This window comes from Hylobates moloch, unplaced genomic scaffold, assembly GCF_009828535.3.
Source record: "Hylobates moloch isolate HMO894 unplaced genomic scaffold, HMol_V3 SCAFFOLD_22, whole genome shotgun sequence".
In the NCBI taxonomy this organism is placed as follows: Eukaryota; Metazoa; Chordata; class Mammalia; order Primates; family Hylobatidae; genus Hylobates; species Hylobates moloch.
Window position 1 is genome coordinate 32,343,576 of NW_026652297.1, and position 18,428 is coordinate 32,362,003.

At 49.3% G+C, this 18,428-nt stretch overlaps 1 protein-coding gene across 2 annotated transcripts in view; it reads left to right on the forward strand.

Annotated features, from left to right (window-relative positions):
• The window catches only part of SCARA3 (scavenger receptor class A member 3), a 37,925-nt gene extending 19,871 nt beyond the window's left edge, over positions 1–18,054 (forward strand). For both annotated transcript variants that reach the window (XM_032144143.2, XM_058433599.1), the window contains 3 exons: positions 3,014–3,112; positions 4,756–5,799; positions 16,012–18,054. In XM_032144143.2, the coding sequence (XP_032000034.1) occupies positions 3,014–3,112; positions 4,756–5,799; positions 16,012–16,451 (1,583 nt within the window). In that variant the 3' untranslated portion in view covers positions 16,452–18,054. The remainder of the gene's footprint in view (positions 1–3,013; positions 3,113–4,755; positions 5,800–16,011) is intronic.
• Positions 18,055–18,428: the final 374 nt, after the last annotated feature.

Genomic DNA, 18,428 nt, shown 5'->3' on the forward strand with positions numbered 1-18,428 from the left:
TACTGGGGGCCGAGAACTATAGTCTATACTGGGCAGTATACTGCTTAGTAAAACACAGACCCCGCCTTCATGGAGCTTATAATCTAGAGCTGATTATGGCCATTTTTTTTTCTGTAAATGCTACATAGTAAATATTTTAGACTTTTCAGGTTACATACGATCTTTGTCACAACCAAACTCATCGCAGAGCAAAAGCAGCCACAAGCAGTCTGTAACTGAATAGGGGTGGCAACTCCTGTAAATCAGGCATTAGACTGGATTTCACCTGCAGGCCATAATTTGCAACCCCCCTGGTCTACAGCAGTGATCTCTAAACTTTTTTGACCATGCACCCCATCAGTAAAAAATTCATTTAAAATGCATCCAAAAATTGACATGGATTGATGAATGGGTGAAAGAGATGGATGAATATAAAATAAATACAGAAAAATGCTACTTGTAGAATCCAGGCGATAGGCATATAGGTCTTCACTGTACAAGTCCTTCTATTCTATTATTTGAAAAATTTTTAAATTAAATGTTGGAGAAGAAAAAATTGATAGGGTCACATCTCCAAAATATAGCTATTTATTTATAAGTCATATATATACATATATATATGTACTATTTGCCATATTGTCTACATAAAACATAATTTTATAAGGATGAAGAAAAATCAAGTATAAAAAGTAAGGAAAAATGGCTTAAAAAGCAAATATAGAATTATTAAGCCTGAGATGCACAATGAAGAAATAAGGAAGGCCAGGTACAGTGGCTCATGTCAGTAACCCCAGCACCTTGGGAGGCCAAAGTGGAAGGATCACTTGAGCTCAGGAGTTTGAGGCCAGCCTGGGCGACATAGTGAGACCCCAACTAATTTCAATTAAAAAAAAATTGAGAATTAACTGGGCATGATGGCACATGCTGGTAGTCCCAACTATTTATGAGGCTGAGGTAGGATGATCACTTGAGCCCAGAAGATTGAGGCTGCAGTGAGCCATGATCACACCACTGCACTCCAGCCTGGGTGACAGAGCAAGACTGTCTCACAAAAAAAAAAAAAAAAAAAAAAGAAATGAGCAGGTGAATGAATTATATGGAGCGGAGTGAGCCTTGGCTGTTGGCTTGGAAGTAGACTTAATGAAGCATAGGAATAGGAATCAAAGTCACTCAGTCTCTCTGTATCTTTATTCATCTATGCATGAAATCTTAATTGCAGGGAGGCTCAAATGGAATCACAACTACTGTAAACTGTACAGTGCTTATCTCATGTAACAGCATGTGCTTATTCCCAAACTCTCTCAACATGTTGCTGTTACTAATTAAGTAAATCTACTGACAGCTCTGAGATGTACAATATTAACTGGAGCCTGGAGCTTCCAAATAATCTGAAAGCATAGAATTTTGGCGCTGATGAGAGCCTTAGAGTCATCAAGCTCCACATTTTCATTTCACATATGATTGAATTGAGCTCAGGAAAGGGTAACTGACTTGCCCATAGTCACCTAACAAATGCGATGTAGACTAGGACTAGAAGCTGTATTACTCAATGCTCTTGGTGGCACTAATTCTTTCCCCTTGTACTTGACCTTAAGAGGATCTGAGGGAAACATCTTGCTGAACCTCAGAACAACCCATGCCCTCCCTCACTACCAGGCCCATTCAGGCACCCACTGGAAAAAGCCGGGTGTCCTGCTGCTGCCAAGACGTGCTCTAACCACCGGCCAACGTGGCCCCCCTTAGTAGAGTGCAGGGCTGCCCGTGGGGTATAAAGTGGTGTAACCTTTTCTAGGCAGCAGTTTGGCAGCTTATATCAAGGACTTCAAAAATGTTAATACCCTTGGGTCCCATAGTTCTACTTTAAGCAATTTATCCCAAGAGAATTGTCATATACACATAACCATCATATATAAGGATTATTTCTAGAATTAAGCATTACTTATATTTATATATCAAGTTTTATTTATGAGCTCAGAAGAAGAGGTACTTTAAGTGTCCCAAACAATAGGAGATTCTTACATACTTGCTGTATTATTTATATAGAGTGCCATGCAGATACCAAAAGTAATGATTTTAAAGTGATTTAACCCTGGATGGAAAAATGTCCATGACATGATACTGATAAAGCAACATCAAAGAAAACAGATGAGATGTTCAGAACATCCCAGTTTTGCTTTTATTGCCTATGAAAGCACAATAGTCCCTCCTTATCCGCGGTTTCAGTTACCCTAGGTCAATCGGCAACATCATGGCTTGATGATCCCCCTTCTGACATATGGTCAAGGTCAGTAGTAGCCCAACAATAAGTCACGATGCCTATGTCATTCACCTCACTGCATCTCATCACGTAGGCATGGTGTCATCTCATGTCAGCACGAGAAGAAGGGTGAGTACAGTACAATAAGATATTCTCAGAGACACAGAGACCATATTTACATAACTTTTATTATAGCATATTGTTCCAATAGTTCTATTTTATTATTAGCTGTTATTAATCTCTTACTAGGCCTAATTTATAAATTAAACTTTATCTTAAGTACGTATGTATAGGAAAACACATAGCATATATAGGGTTCCATACACTGAGGTTTCAGGCATCCACTGGGGGTCTTGGAATGTATCCCCTGCAGGTAAAGGGGGAACACTGTATATAGCTATGTAGCTGAAGAATGGTTATCAATGTAGACAAGACTAGAAGAAATACGTGAAAACATTGATGGCAGCAATCTTTGGGTGGTAGGAATAAGAATAATTTTTTAAAAAATATATTTTTCTGAATTTTCCCTGTTCCATTCTATGATCAGGTCCTATTTCTAAAATGTGGGGTAGGGGGTGAGTTATTATGTTTTTAAAGGGCCTTCTGGCAAACTCTGGCCATAAGAAGTATCTTCCCTAACCGCCATGAAGAAGCCTGAAAGGAGAAAGGTGAAAAGTTTTGGTTGCAGAGGAGCTGATAAGGATGCCTTCTCAAGGAATGACTGCTGTTTCTTTGAGCTTAGACCCTGCCCCAGCTTCTCATCTGTTTTCCCTACAGTTTTCAGAAAAGTGGACTCTCTCTCCGAAGACATCTCCTTGACCCAGTCTATTTATGACAAGAAGCTTGTGTTAATGCAGAAAAATCTCCAGGGCCTGGGTAAGTAGATGGGCTGATGACTGTGATGCAGTGATCTTCAGGGTGGGGCAGGGGTGCCCTCCCCACACCACAGTGCCCCAGCACCAAGCAACCTTCACCAGCCTTCTAGGCACAGAGGATATCCCCGGCTCCCTGATCCCTCCCCAGCCAGATCTCCATCCATTAGAGGAGGGCTGCTACCCTGGGATACTCCCAGGACTGGAGCAGGGGATTCTGGGTGGAGCACAGATCTAGCCAGAGTCTACAGGCAGAGAAGGAAGCCAAAGATCGTCATTCCCAAAATAGCCTCATGCATCTGAAATGAGAGTTTCGAGACCTTGCAAAACCTCCTGCCAGGTCAACCCTTTCTTCGTCATTGCCTTAAGCTGTGCCGCAATTCTTTTCTTTTTTCTTTTTTTTTAAATATGTGCCATCTATTTATCTATTTTCATAATTTTAACTTTTGTTGTTATACATTAAGAGACACATGTGCAGGTTTGTTACTTGGTTATATTGCGTGACACTGAGGTTTTGGGGGGTAGGAATGATCCTGTCACCCAGCTAGTGAGCCTAGGTACCCAATAGGTGGTTTTTCAGCCCATAGCCCCCTCCCTCCTCTCCCATCTAGTATGCACTGAAGTCTATTGTTGCCATCTTTATGTCTACATGTATTCAATCTTTTTTTTTTTTTTTTTTTTGAGATGGAGTCTCACTCTGTCACCCAGGCTGGAGTGCAGTGGTGTGATCTCGGCTCACTCCAAGCTCCACCTCCCAGGTTCATGCCATTCTCCTGCCTCGGCCTCCCAAGTAGCTGGGACTACAGGCAGCCGCCAGCATGCCCAGCTAATTTTTTGTACTTTTAGTAGAGATGGGGTTTCACCGTGTTAGCCAGGATGGTCTCGATCTCCTGACCTCGTGATCCGCCCGTCTCTGCCTCCCAAAGTACTGGGATTACAAGCATGAGCCACCGCACCCAGCGTCTACATGTATTCAGTCTTGCTCCCACTTATAAGTGAGAGTATGCGGTCTTTGGTTTTCTGTTCTTCTGTTAATTTGCTTAGGTCATGCCACAATTCTTGATGTTCTTTATCCCCTGCTTTAACCTGGAGCAATCTAAGAGACAATGAGACAGAAGGAGCAATGATAGAAGGGTTTAGAGGAGTCTTCTCTGACGCAAATAGAAGGTTCTGGTCTGGCACCAATATACGTGGCTATTTGCCAAGCCACTTCTCTGTACCTCGTTCCTTTTGAGTCACAAGTCAGAAATCCCTGTGCCACCTTCTCTGCAAATTTATTATTGTAAGAGGATTGAATAAGATAACAGATATAAAAATATTGGGAGAAATTTTTAAATAAAATTTAAATGGGAAATTCCTGGCCACCTAAGAAAAATTATGAGGATATATTCTTGAGAATTTGGTGGTGAGAAGGAGAAAATGTCCTAAATGCTACATTTCAGATCAGAGTCAAGACAGTTGGTAAAAATGAGATTCCATAGAGGTGGCAAGGCTTTTCCAAGAAGGAATTCATAACAGGACTTCAGGAAGGAAGCAGGTTTGGGAAACTACTTACCAATTCCTTATGCTCCGAAATATTTAATTTAAAGAGGAAGTGTCGTACCCTGGCCCTTCAGCAACTCAAACTGTTGTCCCTTTCCCCTAAAGATCCGAAAGCCCTGAACAACTGCTCTTTCTGCCATGAAGCTGGGCAGCTGGGGCCAGAGATCCGAAAACTGCAGGAGGAGCTGGAGGGAATTCAGAAGCTGCTTCTGGCCCAGGAGGTGCAGCTGGACCAGACCTTGCAGGCCCAGGAGGTGCTCTCCACCACCAGCAGGCAAATCTCCCAGGAGATGGGCAGTTGCTCCTTCTCCATCCACCAGGTTAACCAGTCTCTGGGGCTCTTCCTGGCCCAGGTGAGAGGCTGGCAGGCCACCACAGCTGGCCTGGACCTCTCTCTCAAGGACCTCACCCAGGAGTGCTACGATGTCAAGGCTGCAGTGCACCAGATCAACTTCACTGTGGGGCAGACTTCCGAGTGGATCCACGGGATCCAGCGGAAGACAGACGAGGAGACCCTGACCCTCCAGAAGATTGTCACCGACTGGCAGAACTACACACGGCTCTTTAGTGGCCTGCGCACCACCTCCACCAAGACTGGAGAGGCGGTCAAGAACATCCAGGCCACCCTGGGGGCCTCCTCACAGCGCATCAGCCAGAACTCTGAGAGCATGCATGACCTGGTACTCCAGGTCATGGGCTTGCAGCTGCAGCTGGATAACATCTCGTCCTTCCTGGACGACCACGAAGAGAACATGCATGATCTTCAGTACCACACCCACTACGCCCAGAACCGCACCGTGGAGAGGTTTGAGTCTCTGGAAGGACGCATGGCTTCTCACGAGATTGAAATTGGCACCATCTTCACCAACATCAATGCCACCGACAACCACGTGCACAGCATGCTCAAGTACCTGGATGACGTGCGGCTCTCCTGCACGCTGGGCTTCCACACCCATGCCGAGGAGCTCTACTACCTGAACAAGTCTGTCTCCATCATGCTGGGCACCACAGACCTGCTCCGGGAGCGCTTCAGCCTGCTCAGTGCCCGGCTGGACCTCAACGTCCGGAACCTCTCCATGATCGTGGAGGAGATGAAGGCGGTGGATATGCAGCATGGAGAAATCCTTCGCAATGTCACCATCCTACGAGGTAAGAGCTCGGTCCAGGTAGGGCTGCTACAAAGCTTCCACTGAGGCTTGGTGATCTTGCTGGACACAGAAGTACCTGGTTTTAGGCAAAGTACTAGTGGGCTAACACAATCCTATAGCAAATGCCTACAGCAATAGGCAGCTTTAAGAAATGTCCTTGCATTAGCCAGGCATGGTGGTGTGTACCTATACTCCTAGCTGCTTGGGAAGCTGAGGCAGAAGGATCACTGGAGCCCAGGAGTCTGAGGCTACAGTGAGCTATGATTGCACCACTGCACTGCAGCCTGGGAGACAGAGTAAGTCCTTGTCTCAAAAAAAAAAAAAAGAGAGAGAAAAAAAAGGAAAAGAACATCCTTGCAAACCTCTTTTGTAAAGGTATTATGGATTCTAACTTTGCCTATTATACAAATCTGGACTTTTATATTTAGATTTGTTTAACCATGTCATAATAGAGAAATAAGTAGATCTGGTCTTTTGACAACTGTCTCCTCTTTTTTTGTCCCTTCCCACCCCCTCATTAATGCTCCCAACCACCCAACCCTCTGCCCCTCCCTGGAGGCTGTCACTCTGAAAAACTCTTCTCCTCTCATCCCCCTCATGTCTTCCCTATTTATCAGGGTTCTCCAGAGAAACAGAATCAATAATGTATGAGAGAGAGAGAAAGAGAGAGACGGAGACAGAGAGAGAGAGAGAGAGAGACAGAGAGATCGACAGAAACAGAATCAATAGTGTATGAGAGAGAGAGATCCACAGAAATAGAATCAATAGTGTATATACATAGAGAGAGATAGACCCAGAGAAACAGAATCAATAGAGTATAGAGATGATAGATAGAAAGAAAGATAGATAGATAGATAGATAGATAGATAGATAGATGATAGATAGATCCAGAGAAACAGAATCAATAATGGAGAGAGAGAGAGAGAGAAAGAGAGAGGTGATAGAAACAGAGATGATAGAGACGAGATAGACAGAAGATAGATATAGATAGATGATAGATAGAGAGATAGATAATGATAGAGATAGAGAGATAGATAGATGATAGATAGATAGATAGATAGATAGATAGATAGATAGATAGATAATTATAAGTAATTGGCTCCTGTAATTAGAAAGGCTGGCAAGTCCAAAATCCGCAGAGCTGATATTCCAGTTTGCAGACCATCAGGCAGGAAGAATTCCCTCTTACTTGGGGGAGGCTCAGCTCTTTGTTCTATTCAGGCCTTCAACTGATTAGATGAGCCTGCTCACACGAGGGAGGGCAATCTGCTTGACTCAGGCTACCTATTTAAATGTTAATCTTATCCTAAAGCACCCTCATAGAAGGCCCCAGAATTATATTTGACCAAATATCTGATCTAGTCAAGGTGACACATAAAATTAACCATCACAAGCCCACCCCTTGTCAACTTGGCACCTGTACACATCTCCTTAAACCATACTTAATCTCCAAATAAAGACAACAGTAAGGTCGTAATTCCACCTAATTTGATGCAACTCTCCTGTGTTCAACCAAAAACACACACACACTTTCCCCTGAAGAGGAGTTAAAGTCCTTGAGTGAATTTTATTCTTTTGCTTATACCCTGTAACTTAAATACTATGATGTAAAGTTAACAATATTTATGCTATAAAGTAGATACATGTTATGTTACACAATAAGGGAATAAGAGAATACAGAAAACAAAATTGTTGGCTATACACACACACAGATATATTCATTAAAGAAATAAGGAGGATTCATTACATTCAGAATGTCTGAATGGAGAAATACAATAAAATATAAGGAGGACATACCATAACCGTGACAGTCCTTGTTGCTGTCATTGGTCACGTGGTTGTAGCTGGTATTCATCACCACCTTCTTCCACTCTCCATTCTGTATTCCCTTTGTCTTCAGCAAGCCCCTCATCTGGTCCTGGCTCTTTACCTGCTGGGGTGATATAAACCTTCCCTCCTGAAGGGTCTGGGCTGTAGTATTTCTACCTCGGTGGGGTTGTTGAATATTCCATTCACCTTAATCACAGGGCATGGTAATACTATGGGACACCCCGCGGGATCTCCTACATTCCAGACATCCTCTTCTTTACTTCCATCGTGGAGTAGCAGTCCAATTTCCCCTTGGCAGTCAGGATCAGTCACCCACACCAGCACAGGAACTCTCTATTTTGCTTGTTGATTCAGAGGCATAAGGAGCTCAAAGTGGCCAGGTGGCAGTCTTAACTTCCTGTTCAGTGGAATCATGGTTGTGTCTCCTGGTAGCAGCATTCCTCCCTTTGGAACTAGACCTCTATCCCAGCAGAACATAAGGTCATAGGAACAGGAAGCAAAAATTTTCTAGTGGGTCACCAGTATAAGAATAAGAGTGCCACTGCCATTACCTCCCCTTCATTTCTGGACCTGTGAGTCTGACTTTGGGAGAAACACCACTCTGTATTGGATGCTGATTCAGAGCATATACAGCCTCCTGGAGAACCACTCCTAAGCCCCGCAAGGTACTGCCACCTAGCTGGTGCTGTAACTGAGTCTTCAAAAGGCCCATGGATAAACTCCATCCCTGCCACCATGCACACTTTGTTCATGAGCCCATTGGGCAATGAAAGTGGTGGCTGGAGAAAGAGGCTGACTAGTATCCACAGAACAGGTCATGCTATCCACCTAATTATTAAATCCTCCCCTGCTGGGGTCTCTCTTTGGTGAGGATTCACATAGGATGTAAATATCTTCAGTATTTTTGCCTATTTGGAGAGGCCTGTCCACAGACCTCTTCCCTAAATTTTATTGTCACCAGTTTTTCAATCATGTAGCTTCCACATCCCTGACCATCCAGTCAAACAATTGGCCACAGCCCGTGGATCAGTACATAGTCACACATCTGACCATTTCTCCTTCCAAGCAAAATGAACGATCAGGTGCACAGCCCAAAGATCTACCCACTGGGAGGCTTTATCTTTCCCACTGTCCTTCAGGGATGTCTCAGGAAGGGGCTGCAGGGCTGCAGTTGTCCACTTTCAGGTGGTACCTACATATCCTGAAGAACCATCTGTAAACCAGGCCTGAATCTTCTCTTCCTCCATCAACTGATCATATAGAACTCCCCATGAGGCCACAGGTGCAGGCTGGGAGAGAGAAGACAGGGTAGCAGGAGCGGGACCCCTGGCCATTTGGGCCACTTCTTTATGTAACTTACGTGTGCCTTCAGGGCCTGCTCAGGCCAGATCACATGTATACCACTTCCAACTGATGATGGAGTATTGCTCTGCACACCCAACTTTATGGATTAGTGGATCAGCTACCACCCAGTTCATGATTGGTGGCTCAGACCAGTGGTCACTTGGTCGCCCATGGTTAAGTGTTTAGTCTCCACCAAGGCCCAGTAGAAGGTCAAAAGCTGTTTCCCAAAAGAAGAGTGGTTATCTATGGAGAATGGGAGGGCTGCTTCAAAATCCTAAGGGATTGTGCTGTGATTCACCTTTAGGGGCCTGCCAAGGGCTCCACATAATATCCCTACTTGCCACTGACACCTCAAGCACCACTGGATCTGCTGGTCCTATGGCCCAGGCAGCAAAGCAGCTTGCACGGCAGCCTGGACCTGTGGCAGAGCCTTCCCCTGTTCTGGGCCCCACTCAAACAAGAAGCTTTTCAGGTCACTTGGCAAATGAGTAGAAATACACACTCTAATGATGAATACGTTACCTCCGAAGTCCAAATCAGCCCACTAGGCATTGTGCGTTCTTTTTGGTTTTAGGAGGGTCCTGATGCAACAACTAATCCTTCACCTTAGAAGGGATATCTGTCTCCACATAACCATTCCACTTGACCTCTGGAAATTTCACCGAGGTGGAAGGCTCTCGAATTTTCATCAAATTTATTTCCTGTCCCCTGACATGGTAACGGAAATCTTCCCACAGTATTTCACCTAAAATATGTATGTGTATGACCTCTAGGACACAGTGTTCCAGGGAAGGGCATTAGTAAATAGTTCTTATGGTTCAGCCCCTGGCAAGTGTGTGGTTTCATTGAGTTCAACCTAAGAACAAAGGCAATTTAAAGCTTTCTTGATTACAATGCCCATTTACACACTTTGTTTTATTTCAGCCTCACGACAACCCTTGCATGGTAAACAAGGCAGATGTTGGTGACTCTATTTATAGAAAAGTAATCTGAGGATGGGGGAGGGAGTTTAAAGGAATAAGCACTGGGTCACTCTGATTTAAAATCCTGACCCCTCCCCAGTGCTCTGAAATGCACACAATCCAGTGCCCACCCAGGAAAGGAGATGCCCAGAGCATGAGTTTGTAGATGCCAACAAGACATTTCTGCTCAGGTCCTGCTAAGCTATAGGGTGTGGGGCAGGGAGTGGGGAAGAGGGAGATGGTGCCAAAAGTGTTGACAGGGGAACAGTTCTAAGTATAACCAATAGTACTCTTGGAAATTTACACTTGCTGCTGTCCTAGTCATGCGTGGAGTTTTCATGTGTGGAGTTCCATGACTAGGAGTCCTAGTCATGCGTGGAGAGCAAAACAGGGCATCTGTTTGAGCTACACCTGAGTCTTGGTTCAACGTCTGCACATTTGTTTAAATTGTGTCTACTGGCCAGCCTCCCTCCTGGTTGTTAAAGTCACCACATGTAAAATCTCTCACATCTGAAAGCAAATTTCGGGACACAGTGCACATCCCTTTCTCTGGGGACCTGGTCACTCATTCATTCATCCAGAGACAGGCACAGACAGGCTGTGACACAGGAGCTGGCAACGAGGTCTCCACCTGGCCGGAACTGAGCGGCTATCTGGAATAAAGGGAGGGATTGCAGTGGCCGGAGCCATGTGGAAGGTGCCAAGTCCTGATGGAAAGGTTGGAACTCTGAGACTGCACAGGCAAGAAGCCTGGCTTCTGATGTGCTCTGGATCTTTAGGCAGAATCACTTCATCCCTCCAGGGCTCTGCTTCATTCATCTGTAAATGAAGGGGTAAGACCAGCTGATCTCTGAGAACCCTTCCAGCTCTAATTAATTCTAAGCCCCTATTTACTCAACAGAAAGACTGTGGTACTTTCACAGTGTTTGTGTCTCTCATAAAATATTTATCTCTTCCTACTCTGTAGGGTAATTTCAGTGTCTGTTCTAGACTGTGTCCATGCTAGGACTATCATTTGGGAATTGTAGACTAAAACCATCATAACTTATTAGCTAAATGACCTGGGGCGGGGCTTTTGGCTAGTTTCTTTCTTTCTTTTTTGTAGAGACAGGGTCTCACTTTGTTGCCCAGACTGGTCTCAAACTCTTGGGCTCAAGCAATCCTCCCACCTTCGGCCTCCGAAAGTGCTGGGATTACAGGCATGAGCCATCACACCCAGCCACACTTTGAACTCAGTTTCTTCATCTGCGGATAGAAATATTAATGCGTTTCCTGCCTGTATCCCATAGGGTAATTGTGAGGATTAGTGTTCACAATGGGTGTGAACAAGTTCTCGTAAAATATGAAAGGGTGCCCTGCATAAGGGATTATTATGATGCTAAATTGCTTGGAGACCTAGGCTCCTTGTGTTACTCATTGAGGACCTAGCAGAGTGCTTGGCTCTTGCAAAGTACAAGAAATGTTTGCTCGGTGAATAAATAAATGAAAGTGTGAACAAAAGGTAAAAGCCCAAGGTGGGCAAGATACAAAGGGATTCAATCTGCAAATGTGTTCTATAAGCACCACCCTCCATCCTACTTCCACGCTGAAGTGTTCAGGAGTTTACATGTGAAGGACGAAAAAGCAGAGACTGTCATGTCATTCTGCTGTTCAGGCCAAAGGAGCGAGCTGCGGAGGTGGCAGTGAAGAGGATTTGGTGGCCCTGACCCAGTTTTTGTTCTCTCAGCCCTGTGATGCTGCTGAAAACTCCACTCAGCTTCTCAGCCTAATAGCTGCAGCCTTTTGTTGGTTTCTAAGCCTCTTTGCACAAACCAATAACAAATCCACAAATGCCTGGAGGGGAAAAGATGTCAGGCTGACTTCAACGAGTCTTCTCTTCTCTGGGATCTTGGACCTTGGTATCCCTCCAAAGCCTCCAGAAAGATGTTTTGGTCTTTCTCTAACAGCTCTGTTTGTTCTCCGTGGGAGGTTGAATCTGTCACAAACTAGTCCATCGTAAGCAGAAGTTGAAGCCCATGGGCATGATTTTAACAGCCCTCAGTTGGCAACAAGCAAGTTTGAGAGTCCCTGAGCCAGGCCAATATTCTCATGGAGCAGAGGGGAGCCTGAACCCCAGCCACCCGCTTTGCTAATATGAGAGCTGGGTCTCAAACCCTGGGTGCCTGATGTCCACACCAATGTGCCTCCCACGGCACCAGGCCAGTCCCTCCAGAGGCACCCCTTTGTTTTATTTTCGTCTGTCCTTGTAAGCTGGCCAGTTGCCTCTGACCATAAGATGTACCATGGGCTCCTCCTGGGCCATGCACTGCCCCTCCCATGGGTGGGCAGTGCTGATGCCCGAGACACTGGGCACTCTGCTCACCCCACCCCCTCCTCCCTATCCCAAGCGCAGACCACAGAGCCAGCCACTCCATGGTCCCAGACGTGAGGTCAGCTGTGGCTGGACCCTAATGAGCCTGGAAAGCCTGATTACAGCCTGTGGCTTCCTGAGTAATCATGGCCGCCCCCCTCCACCGGACTCCAGGGTGTGCCGGTCCCTCTCCTTCCCACGCACCTTGGCCACTGTTGCCCATCTTCCTTGGTGGCCTGAAGTGCCTTCCCTCAGCTCAGAGCAGCCACTAGCCCTTCTCTAGCCCTTCTCTCCTCTGCCCCTCACCCCTGCCTTGTAACTGGCAAGGTCAGTGGCACCACGGCCTGGAGGGGCCTTGGTCAGCCTCTGTCCACATTCCTTGCCCCCACACTAACTACTAAACCACAGTTGTTGACTTCCTCCCTAGCCAGACCAGGTCACACCTGCTGTCAGTCCTCTGCCGGCATGACTCATGCCTGGCCTGGAGGGCAGGTGGGGCCCTGCTCACCTAAGGAAGGCAACTTTCTGAGTCCCCTTCTCACTCAGTGGGGACCCCAAAGTACTCTTTAGAAAAAGGCTCTGGGGTCCTCCTCCTCCAGGCAGTACCCAGGATTGCAGCCTCTCCTTCCTCCAGGCAGTGCCTAGGATTACAGCCTCTCCCTCCTGCAGGCAGTGCTGGGAGTGGCACAGGAGCCAAGGTAGCAGCATGGGGGAAGGAGATTGGGTCTTAGAGCCTCTCGGGTCTGGATTGGAATCCTGACGCCAGCACTGTGGTCTTGAGCACGTGGCCACCCGCCGCACCTACATTGTCATCTGTAAAATGGAGCAACAGCCTCCTGCCTGGGACATAGCAGACACTCGACGAAGTTGGCAAATGTCACTGCTCTCATGTCCCTCCCTTCTCCACCCTGTGGGAGATTCAAGGAGGCATGGAGCAGGCAGAGAGTGAGTGGGGCTGACTGGCACTCCAGCACCGAGCAGCTCCATCCGCCAGTCGTGACACGGGCAGCAAGGGAGGCTTCTGTCGGCACCACAGGCACCCATCAGTAGCCCACGCGGAGGCCTACAAGATGTAGACAGGCCCCCGATAACATCGTCCACTCTATCTTCTCCCGGCCGCTGCCTGGGACACCTCCCACCCCCATCTGGGTTCTCAGAGATGGGGTCAGAAACGGCAGCTGTGGCTTAGGGGTGGATATAGAGAGGGAGGGAACCCTTCTCCCTGCATCCTCCCTCCACTCACGCTAGGCTGCGGCTCCTGGGCAATGAAGGGAATGATATGACTGAGGCTTCTGCACAAACATCCACCAGGAACATGTGGGCACTTGGGCCTCCACACCTAGGGAAAGATTCCCCAGAGCTTCCCGGGAAAGAGGAGCTGGAGGGGGCTGGTGGGGAGGAGGGAGAGTTTTTTCTCCTTTGTTGCTGGCATAGAATCCCTTAGAAATCACAGATATAGGCCAGGTGGGATGGCTCATGCCTGCAATCCCAAAACTTTGGGAGGCCAAGGCAGAAGAATCACTTGAGCCCAGGAGTTCGAGACCAGCCTGGGCAACATAGTGAAACCCCATCTCTGCCAAAAAATAAAAATAAAAAAATCAGCTGGCATGGTGGCATGCGCCTGTTGGAGGGTCATTTGGGCCCAGGAGTTCAAGGCTGCAGTGAGCTATGATTGTGCCACTGCATTCCAGCCACAACAGCGCAAGACCCTGTCTCTGAAGAAGAAAGAAATCCTCACAGCTGGCTGCTGTGTTCTTAGAGAACAGGGAGGAGAGGTTGTCCACCAAAGATGGTGGCATAGAAAAGAATGGAGTTCCAGAAGAAGGTGAGGGGGCCCCAGCTGTGTGTAGGAGCAGGGCGGGGCGTCCTTGTCCCAACGAGTCTTCTCAGGCTTTTCCTGAGTCAAGGCTGGAGATGGGGATTGTGAACTTGTCCACCCAGAAGGCGAGAGTGGAGAGAGTGGAGTACCAGGGAGCTGGGGACCAGCCCTGGGGGAGAAGTGAGCCCGGGAGGAGTCGGGACAGAGGGAGGAGGCGAGTGCCCACCCAGACAGGGAGGAGGGAGTGGCAGGAGAAGGGGTCATGGAGCTGCAGGGCCCTTGGAAGCTGAGTGAGCACGCAATTTTGTGGATGAAATCTGAGTTTTGGAACAGTGTTGCCAGCATTGCCGCACCGCCGACAGCTTCGGGGGGCCTCTCCGCCTCTGTACAGCTCTCTGCTTTTCCAAACCTCAGCTGGCCCAGGCGCCAGGAGCAGAGGTAGGGTGAAGACAGACGCTCTGGCTGTGCTGGTTCCCTGCAGGTCCTGCCAGCGTGGGGAGGTGGCTCCTGCGCAGGCACCAGCCTGGGCCCGTGGCATTCTGGCTGCTGAGCTGCCAGGGGCTCCTGCAGGCCAAGGGCATCTCCTGCCTCCCGGCTTCTCTCAGGCCAGGCTGCTGCCGCTGCTGCTGGCCACCCTTCATCCCTGGTTAACTCAACAATGGAATCTCAGCCTTGCTGCTGGCAGGCCACGTGGGCCATGCAGGGCCATTTCCCCGTGGCGGGAGGTGGGCAAGGGCAGGTGGTGGCAGGGAACCGACTGGAAGGTTTTTATTGGCTCTGGTGGGGCTGACTCTGTCTGGGCTCTGGTTTCCAGTTTAGGTCATAATAAAGGATGTATTCACTGACTCTGCTCCACTTAGAAACACTCTGGGAAGAAAACAGAGAGGGGCGCAGCAGAGGGCTCAGGTAGCAGCAGCCAGGATGAAGGGGCCTGTGCTGCAGAACTGGATACGGCAGTGGAGGGCTCCCAGCTCCCAGCATGCGGAATCCCTTCCCCCGAGAGGCCCACTTTCTGCCTTGTGTCCTCAGGATGGGCACAGCTATGAGGGGTGGAGACTCTCGGACCCACATAGCCAGAAGGACGTGAGGTCATCAGACCCCTGTCCTGGGCGCTAGACAGGGCTCCTTAAGGAAGGGCCATATCTTCATCTTGGCAACTCCCGTAGGCCCTCACGCAGAGCCAGGCTCACAGGAGGGTCCATGGCTGCTTGGTGAATCACCCTCTTCAAGCACATACTGAGTTTTCCTAACTGCATTCCAGGCTCTGTGTCCAGGGCTGGGATGTGAGCCGTGGCTCCTGCCATCTTCCTAGGGCTGCACAGTCTAGCAGGGCCCATTGGATAGTACCCAGTGTTTGCTTTCACTGTGCGGTGACTTCTCTTTCTATGTGTCAATGAAAAGACTCACAACGTAGTAGCCTTAAGAGCTCAGTGAAGAGGCTGGGTGATCAGGGTGGGCTTCCTGGAGGTACTGACCTTTCTCTGGGCTGTCATTCTGCACACTTACTCACACTGGGACACACCTATTTCTCATGCCCCACTTTCTTAGTTTTCTCCTCCATGTCACCTGACTTGAACCCTGTTCCCAAATGCCTGAGAAGTCATGGGGGCGGGGTAGGGGTGAATACAGTGGTCAAAGACCATGCATGAGAAGGTACAGGAGGTCAGACTGGCCTCAGAGCGGGACAGGCAATCCTGGACAACCTTGGCCTCTTCTCGAAGCTGGCCAGCCCCTCGGTCCCTAACCTCAGTGTGTGTGTGGAGCTATCGGCAAGCCTTGCCGTGAGAAATAGTGTCCGCTGGACTTGTTCGACCCTCGGGCTGTTGGCATGCCCGCTCTGCTCATGGGTGAGCCTCAGGTGGGGAGCCCCTGAGAGACTGACCTCTTCCATCTTCTCTCCAACCTCAGGTGCCCCCGGCCCTCCAGGACCAAGAGGACTCAAAGGAGATATGGGCGTGAAAGGGCCTGTTGGCGGCAGAGGCCCGAAAGGAGACCCCGGCAGCTTGGGCCCCCTGGGACCCCAGGGTCCTCAGGGGCAACCTGGAGAGGCCGGGCCTGTGGGAGAAAGGGGCCCTGTTGGCCCTCGAGGGTTCCCAGGCCTCAAAGGCTCAAAGGGCAGCTTTGGAACTGGAGGGCCAAGAGGACAGCCAGGCCCAAAAGGGGACATAGGGCCCCCAGGGCCAGAAGGGCCCCCGGGGTCTCCAGGGCCCTCAGGGCCTCAGGGAAAACCGGGAATCGCAGGGAAGACAGGGTCACCAGGCCAGCGGGGGGCCATGGGGCCTAAGGGTGAACCAGGGATCCAGGGTCCCCCTGGTCTCCCGGGGCCTCCAGGTCCACCAGGAAGCTAGAGCTTCTACTGAGGAGGGCTGTGGCAGAGCCACTGTCACACAGAATGCCGGAGGGGCACAGAGCAGATCCAGGCCCCAGAAAGCCTCACCTACCGACAGCTGTGGTCCTCTGATTCCAATGAGGGGGGTCCCCAGGGCTGACCCTGCAGCTTTGGGCTCCCCCATAGTGACTGTGCCATAGGAAAGCAGCCCCTCCTCACACACACATGTGCACATGCACACACAGGCACACACACACATACACACATGCACACATACACATGCATGCACACATACACATGCACACATGCATGCACACATACACATGCATGCACATGCACACATGCAGGCACTCACGCATGCACACATATGCATGCACACACGTGCACACACTCATGCACTGCACACATATCCGTGCGCACAAACACATATATACCCATGCATACACACAGATTTTTCTGCTGGCCAAGTGGGCCAACTGGGTTTCCCTGGCTGGGCAGGAGGAGAGGGCAGAGGAAGACCCCCTCTCCTGTGACTGAGCCTGCCAGGGAGGCAGCTACCTCGGAAGGAAGGTCTCACATCTGTCTCTGGGCACCCATGCTGGCCAGCAGTTTCCCAGGGCTCCCCGGGGTTGAAAAGCCCCAAGGAAACATTTGCAGGTGGGGCGTTACTGCCAAAACTCCAGAGGCAAAGTAGACCTGGCAACCACAAGACCCTCCCCATAAGCAGGGGAACAGCATACCTGGGAGCTGTCCCTGTCTGTCACAGCACAGTGGGGCCACAAGGCCGACATTCTCTGGCATTGCACACAGCGCCCCCTGAAAAGTTCAACATTTATTTCTTCATGTGTCCAGAAAATTCCTCGATTCATCCTTGCCTCTGCCCTTCAGGAGCAGCCCAGAAGGAATTCAAGCAGGAGTTTCATCTGCATGGGGGCACTCTGCAGGCCCTGGAACATTGGGCCTGAGTGGAGATGGGAGACAGAGGCAGGCCAGAAGGTTCTCTCTGCACAGCTGCCTCCCTTGCTCTCCCTGAGGCTGGCCTGCCCCATTCCCCAAGGGGGCTCCTCTGGAGTGATGGGGAGGATCAGGCTGCAGAAGGGCCAACCCCTTGCAACAGGGCAGCTCTCGCCTCCCACACATGGCTGTCCTGATCACAGCTGCATGCCAACCTGGTCCCACCAGGACCCACAATGGCCCGAGCCCTCTTTGCATGGGCAGCCAGCTGGACTAGGAGTGGGAAGGGCCTGGACACCCACAGAGGCCCCCTCTGTCATTACTCCTTGGCATCCACCAACTTCCTGCACACACTGGCAGAGAGGGGCGCTGAGAAATCACCCCACAGGGTGGAGGTCTCCTGTTGGCTACACTCTAAAGCTGCTTTGCCTTCATGTTCAAACAGATTCAGGCACCCCCCGCCCACCCGCAAGGTTAGGGCATAGAGTTGTCTCCTTCCCACACGGACCCAGAGACCAGCCCTTCCCTGCTCAAAGCCTTTCCGCACCTTCTTGACTGTCCTGGATGTGCAACTGGTTTGCACTGCACACCCCACGGCCATGTAACTCTCCTCTCCATGTATGATAATACCATTCTGCATAGTATTACTGACTCAGTAAAGGGCTATTTCCAGGAGTGAGGTGTCTTTGAGTCCTTTCTGCCTGACTTGGGGGCATGATGCCTTCAGGGCTGCACTCCAGGTGGGCCTCTGAAGGAGAACCAGTGACAAGGGTCCCCCAGAAATTCAATCTCACTGTGGAGTTGGGTCTAACTTCATTTTAGAAACACTGAGTTCAGCCAGGGACCAAGAGCGTCTGAGGGAATTACTCGGAGAGAGCAGAAACAGAGCGGGAAATGGTAAGCCCAATGCATCTTGCAGCCTGGCCCTGGAGCTCTTTGGCTAAAACAAGATTGGAAAACAGGGCAGGCCTGAACATGTGAGTGATATCTCCTGCTTCTGGCTTTTGTCTCCAAGACAAGGAGATAGAACAGGAAAGGAGGC